General features: G+C 44.7%; 1 protein-coding gene across 4 annotated transcripts in view; it reads right to left on the reverse strand.

Annotated features, from left to right (window-relative positions):
• ITPRID2 (ITPR interacting domain containing 2) overlaps positions 1 to 18,696 on the reverse strand; it is a 67,903-nt gene that overhangs the window by 26,003 nt on the left and 23,204 nt on the right. For 3 of the 4 annotated variants that reach the window (XM_081198909.1, XM_081198908.1, XM_081198910.1), the window contains 6 exons: positions 17,352 to 17,401; positions 16,361 to 16,417; positions 15,261 to 15,300; positions 14,237 to 14,335; positions 11,962 to 12,170; positions 9,775 to 10,454 (listed from right to left, as the gene is read on the reverse strand). In XM_081198909.1, the coding sequence (XP_081055035.1) occupies positions 9,775 to 10,454; positions 11,962 to 12,170; positions 14,237 to 14,335; positions 15,261 to 15,300; positions 16,361 to 16,417; positions 17,352 to 17,401 (1,135 nt within the window). Of the gene's footprint in view, positions 1 to 9,774; positions 10,455 to 11,961; positions 12,171 to 14,236; positions 14,336 to 15,260; positions 15,301 to 16,360; positions 16,418 to 16,818; positions 16,920 to 17,351; positions 17,402 to 18,696 lie in introns of those variants that run through there. The other variant, XM_081198911.1, reaches the window with a different exon arrangement.

The following is an 18,696-nucleotide window of genomic DNA, read 5'->3' on the forward strand; positions in this document are numbered from 1 at the left end:
CACAGACAAGGCCTGACATCACCTCAAAACACCATCCAATGTCAGCTGTCAAATCATGACTAATCTGGCCAGTAGATTCAACCCAAAACATTTAAATAGGCAGCACTACAGGTTTCACAGCTCACATTTCCCTCTATAAAGTTCTATTCAGTGTCAGAGACTATGTTGCAAGGCAGGCTGGCCTGCTAGCAGGAATGGGGAGATGTAGCACAAAGCAGCTCCTTTGTTTAAACAGCATGAAAGCTGCTCTAAATTAATTGCTAAATAAGCAGTTCTCATGCAACTTCCCACCACCCAGCAACAAAGAGAAACTAGACAGGAAAGGTTTTGTTCAAGGGGGGAAATGTCTCTTTTCTTGTTGCACAAAGCAAGAGAGCCACCTCATCAATAAAATTATATATAAAACCATCCTGGATGTAAGAATCAAATTAAAATTTCAAAATTAAGTAAAAAAGAAACCACACCACCAGTTGCAATCAATCTAAAAGATGAACGTGACTACTATTTATTAGCATTCAACAGGTTTTGCAGGTGAAGTTAGCTTTGCCCCAAGGTAGGATGAGACTGCAGTCACCTCTGTTTAAATTCCCCTAGTTCTAGTGAGTTACTGCTAGCCATTGTTTGGAGAAAGCCTTGTAACCAGCTACAACACAGCTGCCAACTTTTTGGTGTGGCAACTGAGGGAATAATTATGCCTTTAAGCAAACACATCCTCCCCAACCCAAACAAGGAAGGAAGACATCCCACAAGCTAATCTAATCACCCCACACAAAGTGGCAATTGCCTCGATTGCGATAAGATTATTAATGGGCTCAACTGATTGGGAGATGCGTATCATCACCAATGTGGTATACATCACAATTCTTGTTTAATTCATATAAGAATAGGATATTCAAGAGTGTGACTAGGAACGACACACTGAGTGTCAGCCTCATTCCATCTAGAGTGTCAAACTAAAAGCACCCAATCCAAAGCAATGGAAAATGGAGACTAGTGGCTACGCTATAGCAAGGATAGGCAAATGTTTACTTTTCGAGGGCCATGTTCTCTCAGTGTTACTTTGTCAGGAGCCACATACTGATAAGTCAGTGGAGCCACAGTCAAAAGTAGCTGGGCTTTTCTTTCTCTTTAACCCTCCCTTTTCCCTCTGTTTCTCCCTCTCTTTGCCACCCACATGAAATTGCCTGTTCTGGTCTCCAAAAGCTGAGGCTGCTGAAGAGACCAGAGACCATCTTGGCTGTGAGCCCAGGAAGACCTGCTCCCTGCCTTGTGGGCCTTTTCCACTTGGCCTTGGAAGGACTGACTCCAACTACAAAAGCTGAGGCTGCTGAACAGACTCTTGGGCTGGGGTGCTGTTGTGGGGTGGGGGTGGGGGTGGGGAGGCGTTTTGCATTTTTATTTTGGATCTTATTGTGATTTATGTGGAAATTGTTTGGTTTGGTTGCGTATTTGTTATGTTTTATTTATTTTTTTACAACTGCTTTTGTTGTATATATATTTACATGTTGTAAACAGCCTTGATCATGGTTTAAACTGTGGAAAGACATGCATGTATGTATGTATGTATGTATGTGTATGCATGTACAGTGTCTGAAGCTTTACTCCATGTTAACATTTTGCCAAAAGCAATACTAGAAGTAGCAGGTGCCAATTAGATGATGTAAAATTAACTGAGAGTCTTGTCCAAACAATTAGAATCCATGCCAAAACCATCTGCTATCCCCAAGTTTGCATATACATTGTTCATTCTAGCAATTTTCTCTGAACTACTCAAGCCCAGACTCTTGGGAGGGATGGGGCCCCACCAAGAATAAACTTTTTTTAAAAAGGCTATCACACCCTCTCAGTCGAAATCTTCTCATCGCTTGCCGGAAAAACTGTATTGTCTAGTTTCGTCTAGACCCATTATGATGGCAAAGGTTACTCTATGCATGTGTTTGCAAGAAAACTACGTATCCGAGTGGCCTGCAAAGGCGCCTTAAGAGTGTAATCTTATCCGTGTCTGCTCAAGAAATAAGCACTACTGAATTCAGCTGTACTTACTCCCATTTAAGCACATATAAGATTGCAGCTTAGCAACGGTGCTACCTAAACACAAAAACATCTCTTCATTGTTAAAAAAGAACTCTGAAATCCAGGACACAGCAAACTATAAATAGCCATTCCTTAAATTACAGAGGTTATATGCAAACTGTAGACAAGCTACAAATACAAAACTTTCTTCTGTTACATTTCACCTAAAGGTAGCAAACCCTGAACATTGTAACACGCTTAGTCTGTGAGAGAAGAACCTTCATATTCTGGAACATAGCTTTGATAATATTCATATGAAGAAGGCCTTCTGGGAAATGATCTATAATGAGTTAAAAAAGGTATTTAAATATACCTTTGTCAAGAAACCAGAGGCCTTCCTCTTGGGCATCGTCGACCAGAAAGTGTTAAAGAAGGACAGAACTTTCTTTATGTATGCGACTACAGCAGCAAGAATACTCATCGCAAAATACTGGAAGACACAAGATTTGCCCGCACTGGAAGAGTGGCAGACGCAATTGATGGACTATATGGAATTGGCCGAGATGACTGGCAGAATCCGAGACTTGGGAGAAGAAACAATGGAAGAGGACTGGAAAAAATTTAAGGACTATTTACAAAAACAATACAAGTTGTATGAATGTTAAGAATTTGCACGATCTGGAAACTTTAGCTCCAGCAATTAGATTTTGTGAAGCAGGAAATTAAGCTATAAGTAAGAAAAAGGTCGAAATTTAAAGTAATACTATGTTTAATGTAAGGTATAAGTAATTGATAAAAGGTACTTTAAATCCAGAAGCACAACATTTGAAAAGTACAAAATAAGGTACGAAACAAGGTAATAATTTGCTGATATTTTTATTATAAAGAATGCAGGGTAAGGGAGATGTGAGGAAGTCCAGTCAGTTATATAAAAAATGTCTTGAATGGTTGGGGTTTTTTTCTTTTTTTCTTTCTTTTCTTTCTTTTTTATATTCTTCTTTTCTGTGTATATTTCTAACTTTGTATTTGAAAATTTAATAAAATATTTTTTTTTTAAAAAAAAGATAATATTCATATGAAAAGGTTTAATACCAATTACTATTACCTGGCAGAAGATTCTGGATTTTTCCAGAAGTGGGTGGATTCCCCACAACTTCCAAACCCCCAAATTTGAGCTTATGGTCAACATGAGTTTGGGTAGCCTGTATAATTTTTTGCCACTAACAAACTTGTTATTTAAACATATCTGAATCAGTGCTTCAAGCCACAACATCATTTTATTCACCAGCCATCATTTTATGTAATATCCGGTCATTCAGAGTGGCATTTCTTGCTCCTGACTACTTCCCTCAAGTGAGCAGGGCAATAAAGTACCGTATTTTTTGTCCCATAGGACGCTCCGTCCCATAGGACACACCTAGTTTTTTGGGGGGGGGAAATAAAGGAAAATTTTTTTTCCTTTAGTTACCCCCCGAAAGCAGGTCGGGGAAACCGAACCAGGTCAAGGAACAGCGGGATGGCAGCGCTGCGCCTCCCTGCTGTCCCCCGAGTTTGTGGGGCTGGCCGATGTCTATCCGGTGCGCGGGGCACTCTGCTTCAGGGCGCCCCACCCGCCGGGCAGCAGGCTGCTATCCGAAGCGTGGGGAGCCCTGCGGGGAACTCCTGCAGGGCTCCCCATGCTGCGGATGTCTGCCCGGTGCGAGGGGTGCTCTGCTTTAGGGTGCCCCACCCGCCGGGCAGCAGGCTGCTATCCGCAGCGTGGGGAGCCCTGCGGGGAACTCCTGCAGGGCTCCCTATGCTGCGGGTGTCTGCCCGGCGCGAGGGGCGCTCTGCTTCAGGGCACCCCGCCCGCCGGGCAGCAGGCTGCTATCCGCAGCGTGGGGAGCCCTGCGGGGAACTCCTGCAGGGCTCCCCATGCTGCGGATGTCTGCCCGGTGCGAGGGGTGCTCTGCTTCAGGGTGCCCCACCTGCTGGGCGGCAGGCTGCTATCCGCAGCGTGGGGAGCCCTGCGGGGACCTCCCGCAGGGCTGCCTAGGCTGCGGATGTGTTCCCAAAGCGCCGGCGCTCTGCTTTCAGGGCACCCGACGCTCTGGGAAGCAGGCTGCTATCCGCAGCCTAGACATCCTTGTGGGACCTCCCGCGGGGCTGCCTAGGCTGCGGATGTCTTCCTGAAGCCTGGAGAGAGAGAGGGGTCGGTGCACACCGACCCCTCTCGCTCTCCAAGCTTCAGCGAAAGCCTGCATTCACCCCATAGGACGCACCCAGATTTCCTCTTCATTTTTGGAGGGGGGAAAGTGCGTCCTATAGGGCGAAAAATACGGTAACTGTGCCCATTGCAATAACCTCTGTGTCACACAATCGTCTCCAGTCACGTTCCCCCAAGTGATGCTGCCTATAAAACAAAGTGTGATCTTTAAATTACTAAGGCTGGTATTAAGAACTGCAAATATTTATGCCAACTTGTTTAAGTAAGAATCCATCTAAGTGAAGGCAGCTAGACTTGTTCTCTCCCTTCTCAAGTGGCCAGTCTCCACATTTCACAACTGACCAACTTTCAGACATTTCCTCAATTCCAAGATGTTCTTTGGTGATAAAACTGCTTGCTTTCTCTTTTCTCACACAACAAACTCTGACTTAATACTGGTCTATTAAAATAGAAACATCCAATATCAAAGGACTTCCTTTTAGGAAACCAGCGTATTTTCAAAATATCAAGCTGAGGCATTGTGTCCCTGTTATCACAGCTTAAAAAGAATGGATTAAATGCTATTGAAAGAAAATTGTTTGAGCTTTGTCCAAGGAAACAAAATGGGGGGTTTTTGTATGCATTTTGTTGTGTCATTCCCTCTCCCCACCCCACACCCCTGGAAAGCTAAAGGGAAGGACATCTTGAATCTTACAGTACTGCGCCAGCACAGCACACAAGACAAATTCCAGATGTGCCCCCAGCAGTGCCATTTAGTGAACCCACAGTTCTGGTGCAGGTCCTCACCAATTCTGTGGGTTTGCCATGGTGGCAGAAGACAGTAGTAATTCCACTGAAATCTGTGATGGGCACCTGCCATTTTGACTTTTCCACCATGCCCTGGCAGAACATGGCAGGAAGACCCCAACTCAAATATAGCTGGGTCTCTTCCAGGGCCCTGAATCCTGACTGGAAGCTGCCTGAGCATTCCACATGCTGGCACCAGCCCTGACACAGGAATTTGGCCTCTATTTGCCATGTCTAGCTTGAAGATGAAAAGAAGAAATATGTTCCCAAATAGATTCAGCCTGAAAGCACTTATTCGGGCCCAAACCACGTGGGAAAATGCTTGAAATGGCAAAGTCCTCAAAGAATGGCTTTACTGTAACAGTTCAGTATGATGTTACAGTTGGAGGCTGTGATGTCAGAGATGATGCTGTTATGAGTAGGAGAGCTCAAATTTTCCAGGAGAGATACATGCAGATATTTGAAAAGAAATGAAATAAAGATGATCCACATGGATAGCTCAGTTGGTTACAGCATGGTGCACTTCTCGGTAGTGGTTATTTGTTTATTTATTATTATTATCAATAAGAGCTGCATATTCCTGCATTGCAGGGAGTTGCACTAGATGATTCTCAGGGTCCCAACCAACTGTATGATTCTATGTATACCTTTCCCTTTCCATCAGTGGTCTCCAAGACAGTTTAGGGTCTAAAACTACAGTACCACAAGAAACACACACACACGATGAATAGGAAATGAATGCCACCAAGATGACCACAGTTTAGCTAAAACCCTAATTTTTCTCTTCCCTGTTCCTTTCTATAATGAGGCTAATTGATCCCTTGATTCACAATACACATGGATTTCACAGGCACACACACACACACAGGCACACACACACACACACACACACAAAATAGTTCAGCTTCCTTCTAGAAATCCTAGTATGGCCACTTCTGTTGACTGCCCTTGTCTAATCCTCATCCTAAACAAGATTCTATGCCAGAGGGAACTTTGATGTAGGTGCTTAGAACCTTGCAAAGGCTTAGCCTGGGATGGGACACCTGTGGTTCTCTTTATGTTGCTGGGCAACAGCTCCCATCATTCCTGACCAGCTAGGGATGACTGGAACTGTAATCCAAAAACAGCTGGAGACACAAGTTGAGGAAACCCCAGACTAGATGATCCTCAGAGTCACTGCCAACTCTATGAGTCAGTGAAAAGACAAGGGATGAAGATGAGAAGGAGGGAGCAGAGCTGGCATGCTTGGTTCCCCACTTCTGTGCCTCTCACATGTTTTATTAGGTAAAGGAATGCCTGACCATTAGGTTCAGTCATGACCAACTCTGGGGTTGTAGCGTTCATCTCACTTTATTGGCCGAGGGAGCCGGCATACAGCTTCCGGGTCATGTGGCCGGCATGACTAAGCCGCTTCTGGTGAACCAGAGCAGCGCACGGAAATGCCGTTTACCTTCCCGCCAGAGCGGTACCTATTTATCTACTTGCACTTTGACGTGCTTTCAAACTGCTAGGTTGGCAGGAGCAGGGACCGAGCCACGGGAGCTCACCCCGTTGCGGGGATTCGAACCACCAACCTTCTGATCGGCATTTCCTAGGCTTTGTGGTTTAACCCACAGCGCCACCCGCGTCCCATGTTTCCTTAATAGGATAATAATAATAGCATAATAGTAATGTCTGAAGAAGGCTTATGAAAGTGCAATAGTAACCTATGCAAATACTGCTCTGAGCAGAGCTTCATGCAGAGCTGCACCAGGCAGCCTCTTCCAAGCAGTTATTCTGAGGAACTGCACACAGAGGCAGCAGAACTGGCTGCCCCTAACAGAGGCTTCCTTGGAGCAAGACACAAACCTCTTCTGGGAATGGGAGATTTGAGCTTGCAACAGCCTTTAATCATGTAATCTCACAGCGTAACAGGAACTCTCTTGTGGTTATACGGCAGCCTGGATGAGAACAGACTCCCCCAACCTGGCAGCCTCCCCCCAAAATGCCTTGAATCATAGCTCCAGTCATCTTCGGCAAGCATGGCCAGGGATGACCGGAGCTATAGTTCAAATCATCTGGAAAACACCAGGCTGGACTAGAACATCTAGACAGACGGACAAGGAATGCAGAAAGAGAAAGCTGCTGCACAAACCAGTCTCAAAATTCTACTCGTCTTCATAATTGACCACCACTTCTTTGCCAAGGCACACTGTTGCATAGGGCTGCCATAAGTCTGGGATTTCCCAGACATATCTGGGATATGTCCATCAAAAATAACGTCCGGGTGGAATTTTTGAAAAGCGGTAAAAACCCGGGCGTATGGCAACCCATGCCAGAAGTGTCGATTTTTCAGCAAATCTCCTTAAAAATAGCAGAAAACTTTCAATTTTTTTGGAGATTTTGCAAACAAAAACAAAACCTCAACAACTTTGCCCAAAAAGGCTCAACAAACTTTTGTGTCCGGATTTTCACTTTTTGAAATATGCATTGCATTGCAAGCCAATAACCAGATCCAGCCACTTTTTCAACTTCACTGTGATCAGAGCCAAGTTCACAGTATGGCCCCGAGTCCTTCCACCCCATCTAATTAAAAACAACAACAGAATTCTATATAAATCTCAGTGTGCATCAGGAGCAGCCATGGTGGATTTAAATCGGTGCCGCCGGGGCTAATGGCAAAATGCTGGAATAGTCGGGAAAGGTGAGGCACAACTAGAGCAAGTAGAGAGCAGAAAGCTCTCTGCAGACAGGTAAGACCCAGGTGAGTGAATTTAGTTCACCCTCAATATTAGAAGTCTTTCCCCATTCCCAGAGCCTTGCAGTTTCAGCAGCCACACAAAGCAGTGCCTCTTTTTAAAGCCCCTCTTTGCAAACAAAATGAAGGTTAGAAACCTCTTCGCAAAAACAAACTCATTCCTGAATCTTCTAAGGAAAGTCACTTGAAGAAGCTGAACATCCAAGATTTGCAACCCTGGAAGAAAGCCTCTCCGACTGTAGCTGCACTGAAAATTCCCAGGGATATAATATGCTACATATCATTGTCTAGCACTAGTACCAGAATTTACACTGTGTTAGTGACAGGTTTACTTCAATGACATTTTTAAAAAAAAAAACCACCACAACACCACGCATGCACATGCACAAATACAAAACAGCTTAATGCAGTTTCCTACAGAATCAAATACATATTGAAAAAGCTCATCTCACAAGGCTTTCTGCAATGGTCTGGCTTTTCGGAGGCGTTGCCTTGGTCTACTTGCTCCCGGTTGGGTACACTTAAGCTTCTTGTGTTCCCACCTTTCTATTTTTTCCTGGTGGCGTTTTTGGAGGGGGAAGGACCAGATCATTTGTCATCACCCGCCCTTGCCTGGACCCCAGGATCAAAGCCCCGCCAGCATTTGTACCCTGCAAACTTGCAACCGCCGCCCAATCCACCCCTCTGCACCTCCTTAGCCAATATCAATATGGGACATAGACTTGAGAGAATCGTGATTGGCTGAGAGGGCAGAGGCCAGGGCTCCCGAGGAAACTTTGCCCTGACTCACTCCCACACTGGCTATCTTGACAGCAACAGACTTCCTAAAGGAGCCCCAGGATAGCACGGAAAAACCTGCAGGAATGTAAGCTTGCCATGCGATGCCTGATGAAAACATGCCAAAGCAATGCAGACCAGAAGGCCGCTGGGCACTCCCAGCACACACTCATTGTTTCATATGCATTTTTAGAAACACAAATAATTTTTTTAAAAGGGAATTGTCTCATTCCTGTTGGGAAAAGCTGGATTTCCCACTCCTGTGGACTTAAACGCCTCTAACCAGAATGCAGATGTTTATTTAGCAAGAATTTGTCATCATTTCAGCACATCAGCTGTACTTAAGCTCGCTGGTGCTTCCTAGTAGTCACGGTGGCTATATGCTACCTCTAGATCGAAGGAGCATACAAAACTGGGTAAGGCTGGGCAATATCCAGTTTTCAAGATTGTGAAGTATCACCAGCTAAACATTGCAGTACAGTGGTACCTCGGGTTAAGTACTTAATTCGTTCCGGAGGTCCGTACTTAACCTGAAACTCTTCTTAATCTGAAGCACCACTTTATCTAATGGGGCCTCCTGCTGCCGCCGCGCTGCCGGAACCCGATTTCTGTTCTCATCCTGAAGCAAAGTTCTTAACCTGAAGCACTATTTCCGGGTTGGCAGAGTCTGTAACCTGAAGCGCATGTAACCCGAGGTACCACTGTACTCCTTCTACATTTGTATCCTGCCTTGCCACTAAGTTGCTCGAGGTCATGGTATACGTGGTTCTCCCCTCCTATTTCCGGGTTGGCGGAGTCTGTAACCTGAAGCGCATGTAACCTGAGGTACTACTGTATGCTGATATATCACGATGTCTCAAATAAGGATGGAGCTATGTGGAGGCATTGGCCGGCTTCACGGTTTTCCCCGCATCATGATTTTTGCCGACACCTGCTCTTGTGATTCGCTGCCCCCCTGCAGGAGGCAGGGGAGAGCCAAGTCGGCAGAGTTAACATGGGCTGCAGGAATCAACACTGGCTGGTTTTACAGTTTTTCTCACCCTGTGATTTTTGCACAGCACACACACACACACACACACACACACACACACACACCACAATTCACGACACATTGCCAGGTCAAAAATTACGAAACCAATATCACAATATGGACTTCAATCCGGTTTTGGATGATATATTGATATTTCGCCCAGCCCTAGCATAGGGGACCAAGAAGGACTTTGCACATACCCCAAACAAATGCCTTTCCACTTACCTCTTCCATCTCAAACGAGTCCTTCTGCTGCAACATGAGATTGGCAATGGATGGGTTGGCGATTGAAGCGCAGGGCTGTTTATCCAACATGGGAGCAGGAGTTATTTGCTGTTCGGCGTTAACTTCGAGCCCAGAACTGGCTGGTGCTAATGCATCGCTCTCGATACTACTGGATGTTGTAGCCGCAGCTTTTTCATCTGAATAATCAACCGAGTCCTTGGTTTCAGGAGGCACAGTACCATCTCCTTGCTTTGCATTCATGCCAGAAGAAATTCCCGAAGCCTTGAGACCCTCAGCCGCAGTGGACTGGTTGCTTGGCGTCTCCTCTTTTACCGTAGCCAGCAGAGAAGCTTTGAAGTGTTTTGGCGTTTTGGGCTCATTTTTCGCCTCCGCTTCTTCAGCCCCACTTTCGGCTTTCCCCGTCTCGACTGGTGAGGCGGCAGGGCTGCCGGCCCCTTCGCCTGCCTGCGGGCTCCCGTACAGATTGAGTTTAGACAAGGTCTTGATGAAACGACTCGCCGTGTTGCTTCGCGTCAGAGGAGGAGGGCTGGCTGCCTCTTTGCTGGAAGCGGTCGAATTCATGCTCCCAATTTTCTGCAGCGGAGTGCCAGAGACTTGGGAGTACAAGGAAGAGAATGCATTGGCCACCGTGGTGAGCACTTCAATTTGACGAAAGCGGCCTGGCAAAAGGACAAAAAAACAAAGAGATGACAAAGAGAACAATGGGAGGCATTGTAAGAGTCAATAATGAAGCTGCTTGGAACTTGCAAAGGTAAAAACAAACGCATAGCAGGCAAAGGCCCACCAGATTGCTAAACCTCAAATGTCTCCGTCAAAGAGTACCCACAGCCTTGGGCTTTTCCGAAATTCAATTTTTTAAAAAGCCAATCATTTTATTTTATTTTTAAGAACAGCTGTTTGTTACTTCGTACTCCAAACTATTGCATTTCATTATTAAAATGTCATTTTGACTATTACATGAAAAAGGACACACACATACAAAATGTTACTGCCAATAGGCTAGTCTTTAAATCACTTGTGCCTTTCAAGTTACACAAACTATACATTTTGGTTGCATCTAGCAAAGTTCTGGTGAAATGTTTCAGGAGGAGAGAGAGGTCAGCGTCGGCCCCTTTCACCACCTTTGCCCACCCAGATCCCTGCCCCCTTAACTCACATCCACCCCTCTCAAAGGGGTTTCATATCCTTTCCTCTGAATCCCACCATGCACCACCACCACCAAAATAATAATAGTAATAATAATTTTATTATTTGTGTGCGCCCATATTGCTGGGTAGCCCCAGCCACTCTGGGCAGTTCCCAAGAAAATATTAAAAACACAATAAAAAAGTCAACCATTAAAAACTTCCCTGAACGGGGCTGCCTTCAGATGTCTTCTAAAAGTCAGATAGTTGTTTATTTCCTTGACATCTGATAGGAGCAAGTTCCACGGGGGGGGGGGGTGTCACTACCAAGAAGGCCCTCTGTCTGGTTCCCTGTAGCTTCACGTCTCACAGTGAGGGAACCACCAGAAAACCCTCAGCGCTGGACCTCAGTGTCCAGGTTGGACCATGGGGGTGGAGATGCTCCTTCAGGTATACAGGGCTGAGGCTGTTTAGGGCTTTAAAGGTCAACACCAACACTTTGAATTGTGCTCAGAAACATACTGGAAGCCAGTGTAGATCCTCTGCTCTGTCATCTGTGGTCAATTGCCTTCAAGAAGGCACTATGTGTCACTCTGGAATAGGGGTGGGGACCCAGTGATGGCCTTCCAGATGTTATTGGGTTTCCAAGCTCTACAGCATTCAGCATTTTGTTAGGGAAGTCCATTTAGGGTCCATCTGCACTATACATTTAATGTAGTACCACACCACTTTAAATAGCTGCAGCTCCCCCCCCCCCAAAAAAATCATCATCATCATGAGAACTGTAGTTCACTAAGGGCTCTGACAGTTGTTAGACCTCCCATTTCCCTCACAAAGAACGACTGCTAAACCACTAGAAGTTTTTTTGGGGAAGGCTCCTATCAACACTCTGTAGCCTGAACAAACTACAGCCCCTCTGATTTAAAGTTGTGTGATCCTGCTTTAAATGTGTACTGTAGATGGGGCCCCAAACACTCGCTCCTGAGGCCGTCAACATGACACCAGCAATTTTGAAACCGTGCTCTTAATTTAGTATACATACTGGTCAATGCAAAATTCGGATTTTCCACTTCCATGCGCTGCAACTGGGCATTCAGAAACACTTTGATATCTATCCCCCTGGCAAAGGACGATGAATTGAAAAATCTCGATGGAATCTTAGAAGCAATATCTGGTTCATCACGGCCAAATCCAAGATTGTAGAGGACCTCTTCGGGATCTTCCTCGTACAGTTCCAGGAGTTCAGATACACTAGATGAAAACAAAAACACCCCATAATTGCTTTCCACCCTTTTCTTTTCTTGGACGTGATTCCTTCCTTTTGGACAAGTACAGTGGTACCTCGGTTTACGAACTTAATCCGTTCCCGAAGTCTGTTCTTAAACCCAAACTGTTCTTAAACTGAGATGCGCTTTCCCTAATGAGGCCTCCTGCCACCGGTGCCCTTCCACTGTTTGGATTCCGTTCTTAGACCGAAGCAAAGTTCTCAAACCAAGACACTATTTCCAGTTTTGTGGAGTTTGTAAGCCAAATCTTAAACCGGACTGTTCTTAAACCGAGGTACCACTATACAAGCAAGAACTACACCCTGGTTAAACTGAAGTCCTCTGATTAAAACAGATGTAGGCTACGGTTCTAAGCATTTCAAGGAGATGAAATTGTTTTCTGTGAGTCTGCAAGGTTTACTTCCAAGAACATGTGTTGAGGAATGAGGAACTGGACCTGTCTGAGACCATAACCCTCTTCAGGTGTTTCAATAGTGAGCGCAAAAAAGAAGAAGTTGGCATCGCCCTTCTGTACTTGTGGAGGCCGCCCACACATTTTGGAGCCCCGATTTTCCTGGGTTCTACAGTGCACAGGGAGCCTTCACAAATGCAGGAGGCTTGGATTGGGTTGGAAGTTGGGTGGGAAGAGTGCCTGGGGGAAGGGACAGAACTAGCATGCTCATCTGCATTGCCCGCCCGTGTTTTCTGAAGTCTTCATTGAACTGGAGGTGGCATTCGATAGCCATCTCCGGCTTGCTGACTTGAGAGGAACTTCAAGATCAAAGCAAAACTTGCTTTCAAGGAAATGTGTCTAGGCTTGGTATGCAAATTTAATGCTTCAGTCCCCAGTACAGTGGTACCTTGGGTTACATACGCTTCAGGTTACAGACTCCGCTAACCCAGAAATAGTGCTTCAGGTTAAGAACTTTGCTTCAGGTTGAGAACAGAAATCGTGCTCCGGCGGCGCGGCGGCAGCAGGAGGCCCCATCAGGTTAAGAACAGTTTCAGGTTAAGAACAGACCTCTGGAACGAATTAAGTACTCAATCTGAGGTACCACTGTATACCATTTCAGAGTCTTGAGGGTTTTAAACATGCTTCTGAGACAAGTGCTATCTACCACCTCAAAAGCAAGTTTACAATGCAATCTTGGGCACATCTACTCAAAAGAATATCAGATCAAGGGAACCAATGCCCGGGGTGAGGGTTATGTGACTACAGTTTCAACTCCAAACAATTCAACTTAACTGGTTTATGCTTTGGACAGCAGAAGTAGCCAAAGTACATAGCATTATCTAGTCTCCACTACAATAGATCTTGTAACTGGTTATGTAGTAGTTCTAGAGTGCGTTATGCTGTTCAAAACAATGCACATCTTTCTCTTTGGTTCTTAGAAAAAATCCTGTGGAAACACAGAGGTATAGCCAGCCTCATATGTAGCATCTCATTCAGGTACAAATTGGGAGCTATTTTATCCTGTAAATGGGTGTGCAAGTGAAGGGGCCTAATCCAGCTTCCTGTCCCCACGTACTTTGCCCTCACCCCGCCTCTGACTGAGAGGGGGGGGGAAAGCGAGAGTAAGATGTAAAACGGGGAGTCAATGAGAGGTTCAACTTTCATCATCTATTGATGTAAAAATCAGGTCTACTTGAAAAGAGCAGATACACGAACAACAAATATGGCTTCCCTTATCACATTTAGCATGTCCCACAGCTTATAAAACTCCAGGGAGGTGCTAGTTTGTGAATATACCTCAAAAAAGCAGAAAGCAGGCACTTAGGCCATCAACAGATAACACAGCTTGGTGATTTTTGTTGGCAGAATAGGGGGGAAAGAAGAAATTCCATTGAGCTATTAAAAGATTGACAGTGCCAGAGCCCAGCTCTGCGGAGACGTTATCTCGGGAGCCCAGATGCATTATGGGGAATTAAAAATGGGAAGCCACCCAGGTTCCAGCACTGAGAAGTGCAAGAGGCTGGGTTGACTATAGCCAGCATTTTATAGACAGTGGGCCTGTACCTACCCCCAGTCCCCGGGTTATCAATAGTGCTTACCTTGAAACGGTTGCACTGCTTTTCCCTGAGCCAGTGGAATTCATACTTCTGCCCTTCTGATGAAACTGCAGTCTCTTGTCCTTTGCCAACATGCCGTTACTGACAACACAAATGAATCAGGCATTGAAAGAACAGCATAGCTTCCTTCCTCTTTCAAGAACACTCCAAAAATCCAATATTGTACCATTTCTCTTTTCTTAAGAATGCACGCCCTTCACTTAGAGCAGACAGCTGCAACATTCGTACCTCAAGGATCAGAACTCCTCCAAAACAAAACTACAACAACAACCCTCTCTCTCATCTCTGAGCTTCTGCTGTCTCCATTGTTGGAAGAAGACAAAACCACCCCTAAAGCTTTTGCACTGTTCAGGGACATTGCTGAATTCAACTTCTTTTCGAAAACAACAACAACATTGTATTTTGAAATACAGAACAAAAGGGAAAAAAGGAAGGGGGTGCATTGCCCTACAATATCACCCACTGAAACAAAAACAAAAAACGAATGACTAATTCGCTGTCTTCAGTATATTATGGGTAAGCTGGTGAGACAATAAGCATAAAATGACTTGTGGAAAACCTCACCAACTCCTGAAAGAGTCTGGATGTGTAAGTTAAGAAGGGGGAAAATGCTCATCTGTATTTTATGTGATCAAAACCTTCTTTATATTTAATATAGAAGTATTCTATGCTGCACTTATGTCTCCTTCCAGCTACTGAATTCAACTGACTGCTTCACATGATGAACGGAACGCCTCCAGTAAGTAATGTAATCATGGCACAAACCTCATCTTTAAACCAGACCTTAAAGAAACTCTGTGTTTTTATATTTGGCAGCAAGAGCCCTGTGCCTCTGCTAGGGTTTTTGAATTAAGATCACTGGATTTCAGTTTATTTTGCTTTAAATTCTGATAAAGGACCTCCTTCAGTAACAATCCATTAGATTTTTTAAATGTTTTACATAAATTGCCTGGTAGCTTATCCCCACGCCAGACATGACTCCCAAACCAGAAGTGTGAATATTCACCAGATTTCCATTTGCTCGCCGGTTTGATGCAGTTGATTAGCTAAAGGAGAAAGACAGGAAAAATAAATTGTTGGCACCAGACTATATGCAGTCACCCAAAGAACAATAGCCACTTGATAGGCAATGACAAATTCTGCTGTAGTTTTTTTCAGCATATATGCTATGAACACATCTTGTGAAACATCTGCAGTAGACTATACAAATCAGGTTAGAATCAGGAGCATGGCGGTTGCGCACGAGCTTTTTCCAAGACCTATTTAAGACTATGCTCCAATACCAATGTATAACAACAAAGAAAGTGAACTGGCAGAGCAAGGACATTTGTTTCATAATGGCTGCTATGAGATAGCAGCAGCAGCCCTTTATGTGCAAAATACAACTGAGCATGGGTACAAGAGAGCCCATAAACCTAGGAGATTCCTGGGCACAGTATATTGAGGATGACAGGTTGCCTTAAATTCAATTGTCAGTTCCTGCATGGTTCAGATCTGCTCTGCATAACTCTCAACCTCCACAATAGCAAAAGCTTCCATTAGTCCTCTTAATACATGACACCTGCAGAGCCACTGGATCTTGGGTACAAAATGTCAGCTGTGGGAAGCAGCTGCCATCCCTGCCTACGGTACAACTATTCTTCTTCCCATCACCCTCCTGTGACAGCATCCAATCAAACATAATTTTGTGTAATCATTTGCACAGGTGCACACACAAAATCTGCAAAAAACCACAAGCAACCAACCCCAAACCCTAGACTTAACCAATGTCAATAATGAGATGAACATGCGTATCTGATTTTTGAGTTCAGAGACCGATCTGTAGCTATACCAACAGATCTTTAAAAGGACTTTTCATGTTTTTCCAATCATCCTCTTTCTCTCTATTTGTCAACCAATGTAGCCCAATGTAGTTTGACTAGGTCAGGGATGAAGAATCTATCAACTTGAGATGTCCTTGGACTTCGACTCGAAGCAATCTCAATGCTCACATGTGAGTGCTGTAGTTCAGCAAATCTTGCACTACACACGGTTTTGCTTTTAACAAGCTGCTTGATTTTGATTTGGGGAGCAGGGAACAAGCATGCATTTTAACACCACACCTACCTTCGGCTCCCAGGGATAAATCATCTTCAAAGCTTCCTCCATTTCTTACCAGCATGCCTGAAAAAATGCCAATTTGAAGTGATCAACATCTAGCGTTGTGGTTTCCCCTTCCAGTTATCTGGATTGCCCACTTAAAACCAAAGCACCAAATGACAGCCATGCATATAAAATCCTTGTTCTTGAAAGCCAAATTTGAGCTCTCCAAGCTCAAATCTGGGGACCAGACCAGTGCTCTGCAGTGTCTCAGTCTGCTTCAAGGTAAGAGATATTGTTATTTTCAATGCAGAGAGCAGGTCTTACAACAGACACAAAAGATGCATTGAAGTAACTTCCATAGAGCTCCATGCCCAAGCTAAAGAAAATGGCCATTTCAGAACCATGAGTACCACGCACCTTTGGTTACCGCTGCACCGCATATAACACAGAATGCATCTGAAGCAAGCCTGCAGGTCTCTTACCAAGGAGTCTCAAGCCAAGGAAACGTCCTGGATCAAACATTCCCTGTCTCCCTTGTGCATTGAAAGAAAGGAGCTGCAACTACTGAAAGGGCTTCGGAGCTGCCCTGTCGCTACCTGCAGCGTCTTGTTGTACTTTGAACTTTTGCATTCTGGTTTGCGCAAGTGGTAACTTTTCAGGTGTGGCAAGTTCGGTCGGAGCAAGCCAACAGAGATTGTGCTGAAAGGGGTTGACCTACTTCTCAGTGTAATACTTAATATTCATTCTCTGCCTTTCTTTCTCTCTCTCTCTCTCTTTCCCTTTCTCTCACACAAACAGCACAGCTTATCTTTATCACAAGAGAAATATTGCTTAAGAGTTCCTTCAGTTTAAAAAAAATTGCAGATCCATTTGTCTCCTCTGCTTTCAGGCTTGCAGAAGCCCGCTCAACAACTTCTAACACCGTCAGCTCAAACCTGCATTTGAATTAGGATTTTTTTTGTCTAACAAACAAGCAGGAAAACAGAAATGCACTTAAAAGGCCTCGGATCCTTACCCTTTAGAACTGTGTTGCTCTGCTCATCCAGGGAGGCTCCCAATGGCGTTCTGAAACCACAGAAGAGATTAAAACATGCATGGCTGTCTTTTAAAAGTTGCTTCTTCATGTCCTTCCTTAAAGCCACACTTCTTTCACATCCGTCCCCTCCTCTTCCCGAAAATGTGCGCTCACACACACACACACACACAAACTTGCAAAGCAAGCTTTAAGGAAACCAGCCCCTAACCAGGCACCAGTTTGTGAAAAGGCTGTTTAATCAAATTGATACAGCTGCCAACTTAACAGACTGCTCCGATGCAGGAAGTAAGCTCTGTGGGACTTTATTCCCAAATGACTGAGCAGAAGATTGTCCGTGCTGCCGTAAGTGTACATGAACATTAACGTGATTAATTAGTCTGTCAAAAGAAAAAGAAAAAAAAACTTTCTTTATTATCATCTTTAGCATTAATGCGGGAGTAAAGGAGACAGACCTACAGCACTATACTTAATTGAAATTCATTCTGCACTTTAAACATTTCTCATCCATATAGCCAATGCTAAAAGTATGGGCATAATAGCCCCCTCCTCTCCCACAAACATACATACATTTCTGCTTGGCTAAAAGCAGGGTACGATCTATGCTTGTTTCAGACACTCTCTTCTTTTTACCTTCTCTCAGCCCAATTTAGGCTGCAATCTGAAACCACTTTAGCGCGAGTTTAAAGTCCCACTGATCTTTGTGGGATGGGCGGCCAAGGAAATACTTACAGTATTTCACAGTATCGTTACATGCTGTTTGTAGAGCTTCCAGCTGCCTGCCAAAAGGTTATGCCAGGACTTCTTTAAAAACTCAAAAGCAACGCAGCCAGCTGTGGGCACCCAGGATCTCACACTCTGCTGCTCCAACTGCCCTGCTGTAGCACACAATTTTTTACTTTTGACCCACAAACGGTAGGGCAGGTGAGAAAATGCAACAGCTGCACCCTCATCCTTTTGCCTTTGGAACTTTTAAAGGGGCAGGTACAATTTCAGGGTCGGGTTATTAGCACCAACCTCTGACCATTTGGGGCTTTCACAGCTAGAGTACTAGCCAGCTTCTTTCTCTGCAAAACCCCACCAGCACCTCTGATAAATCTTGGAACGCTTGTATATCAAAGGGTGAAGGTTCAGAGGAAGGAGGAAGACTTCCTCTGCTAACATTTTCAAGTGATGGCCTTTCAAAAGCTTGAGTTTAAACAACTGTGCTTATTGTTTACACCACGGGCTTTTAATGGCCCTTTTAAAATTCTTCTCCTCTGCTTCAGGCCACTTCTGAGCATCTCGCTGTGCTCCCAGATCCTTTCGAGGCTGTTGCCAACGATAC

This window comes from Podarcis bocagei (assembly GCF_964188305.1).
Source record: "Podarcis bocagei genome assembly, chromosome: 1".
NCBI lineage: Eukaryota > Metazoa > Chordata > Lepidosauria > Squamata > Lacertidae > Podarcis > Podarcis bocagei.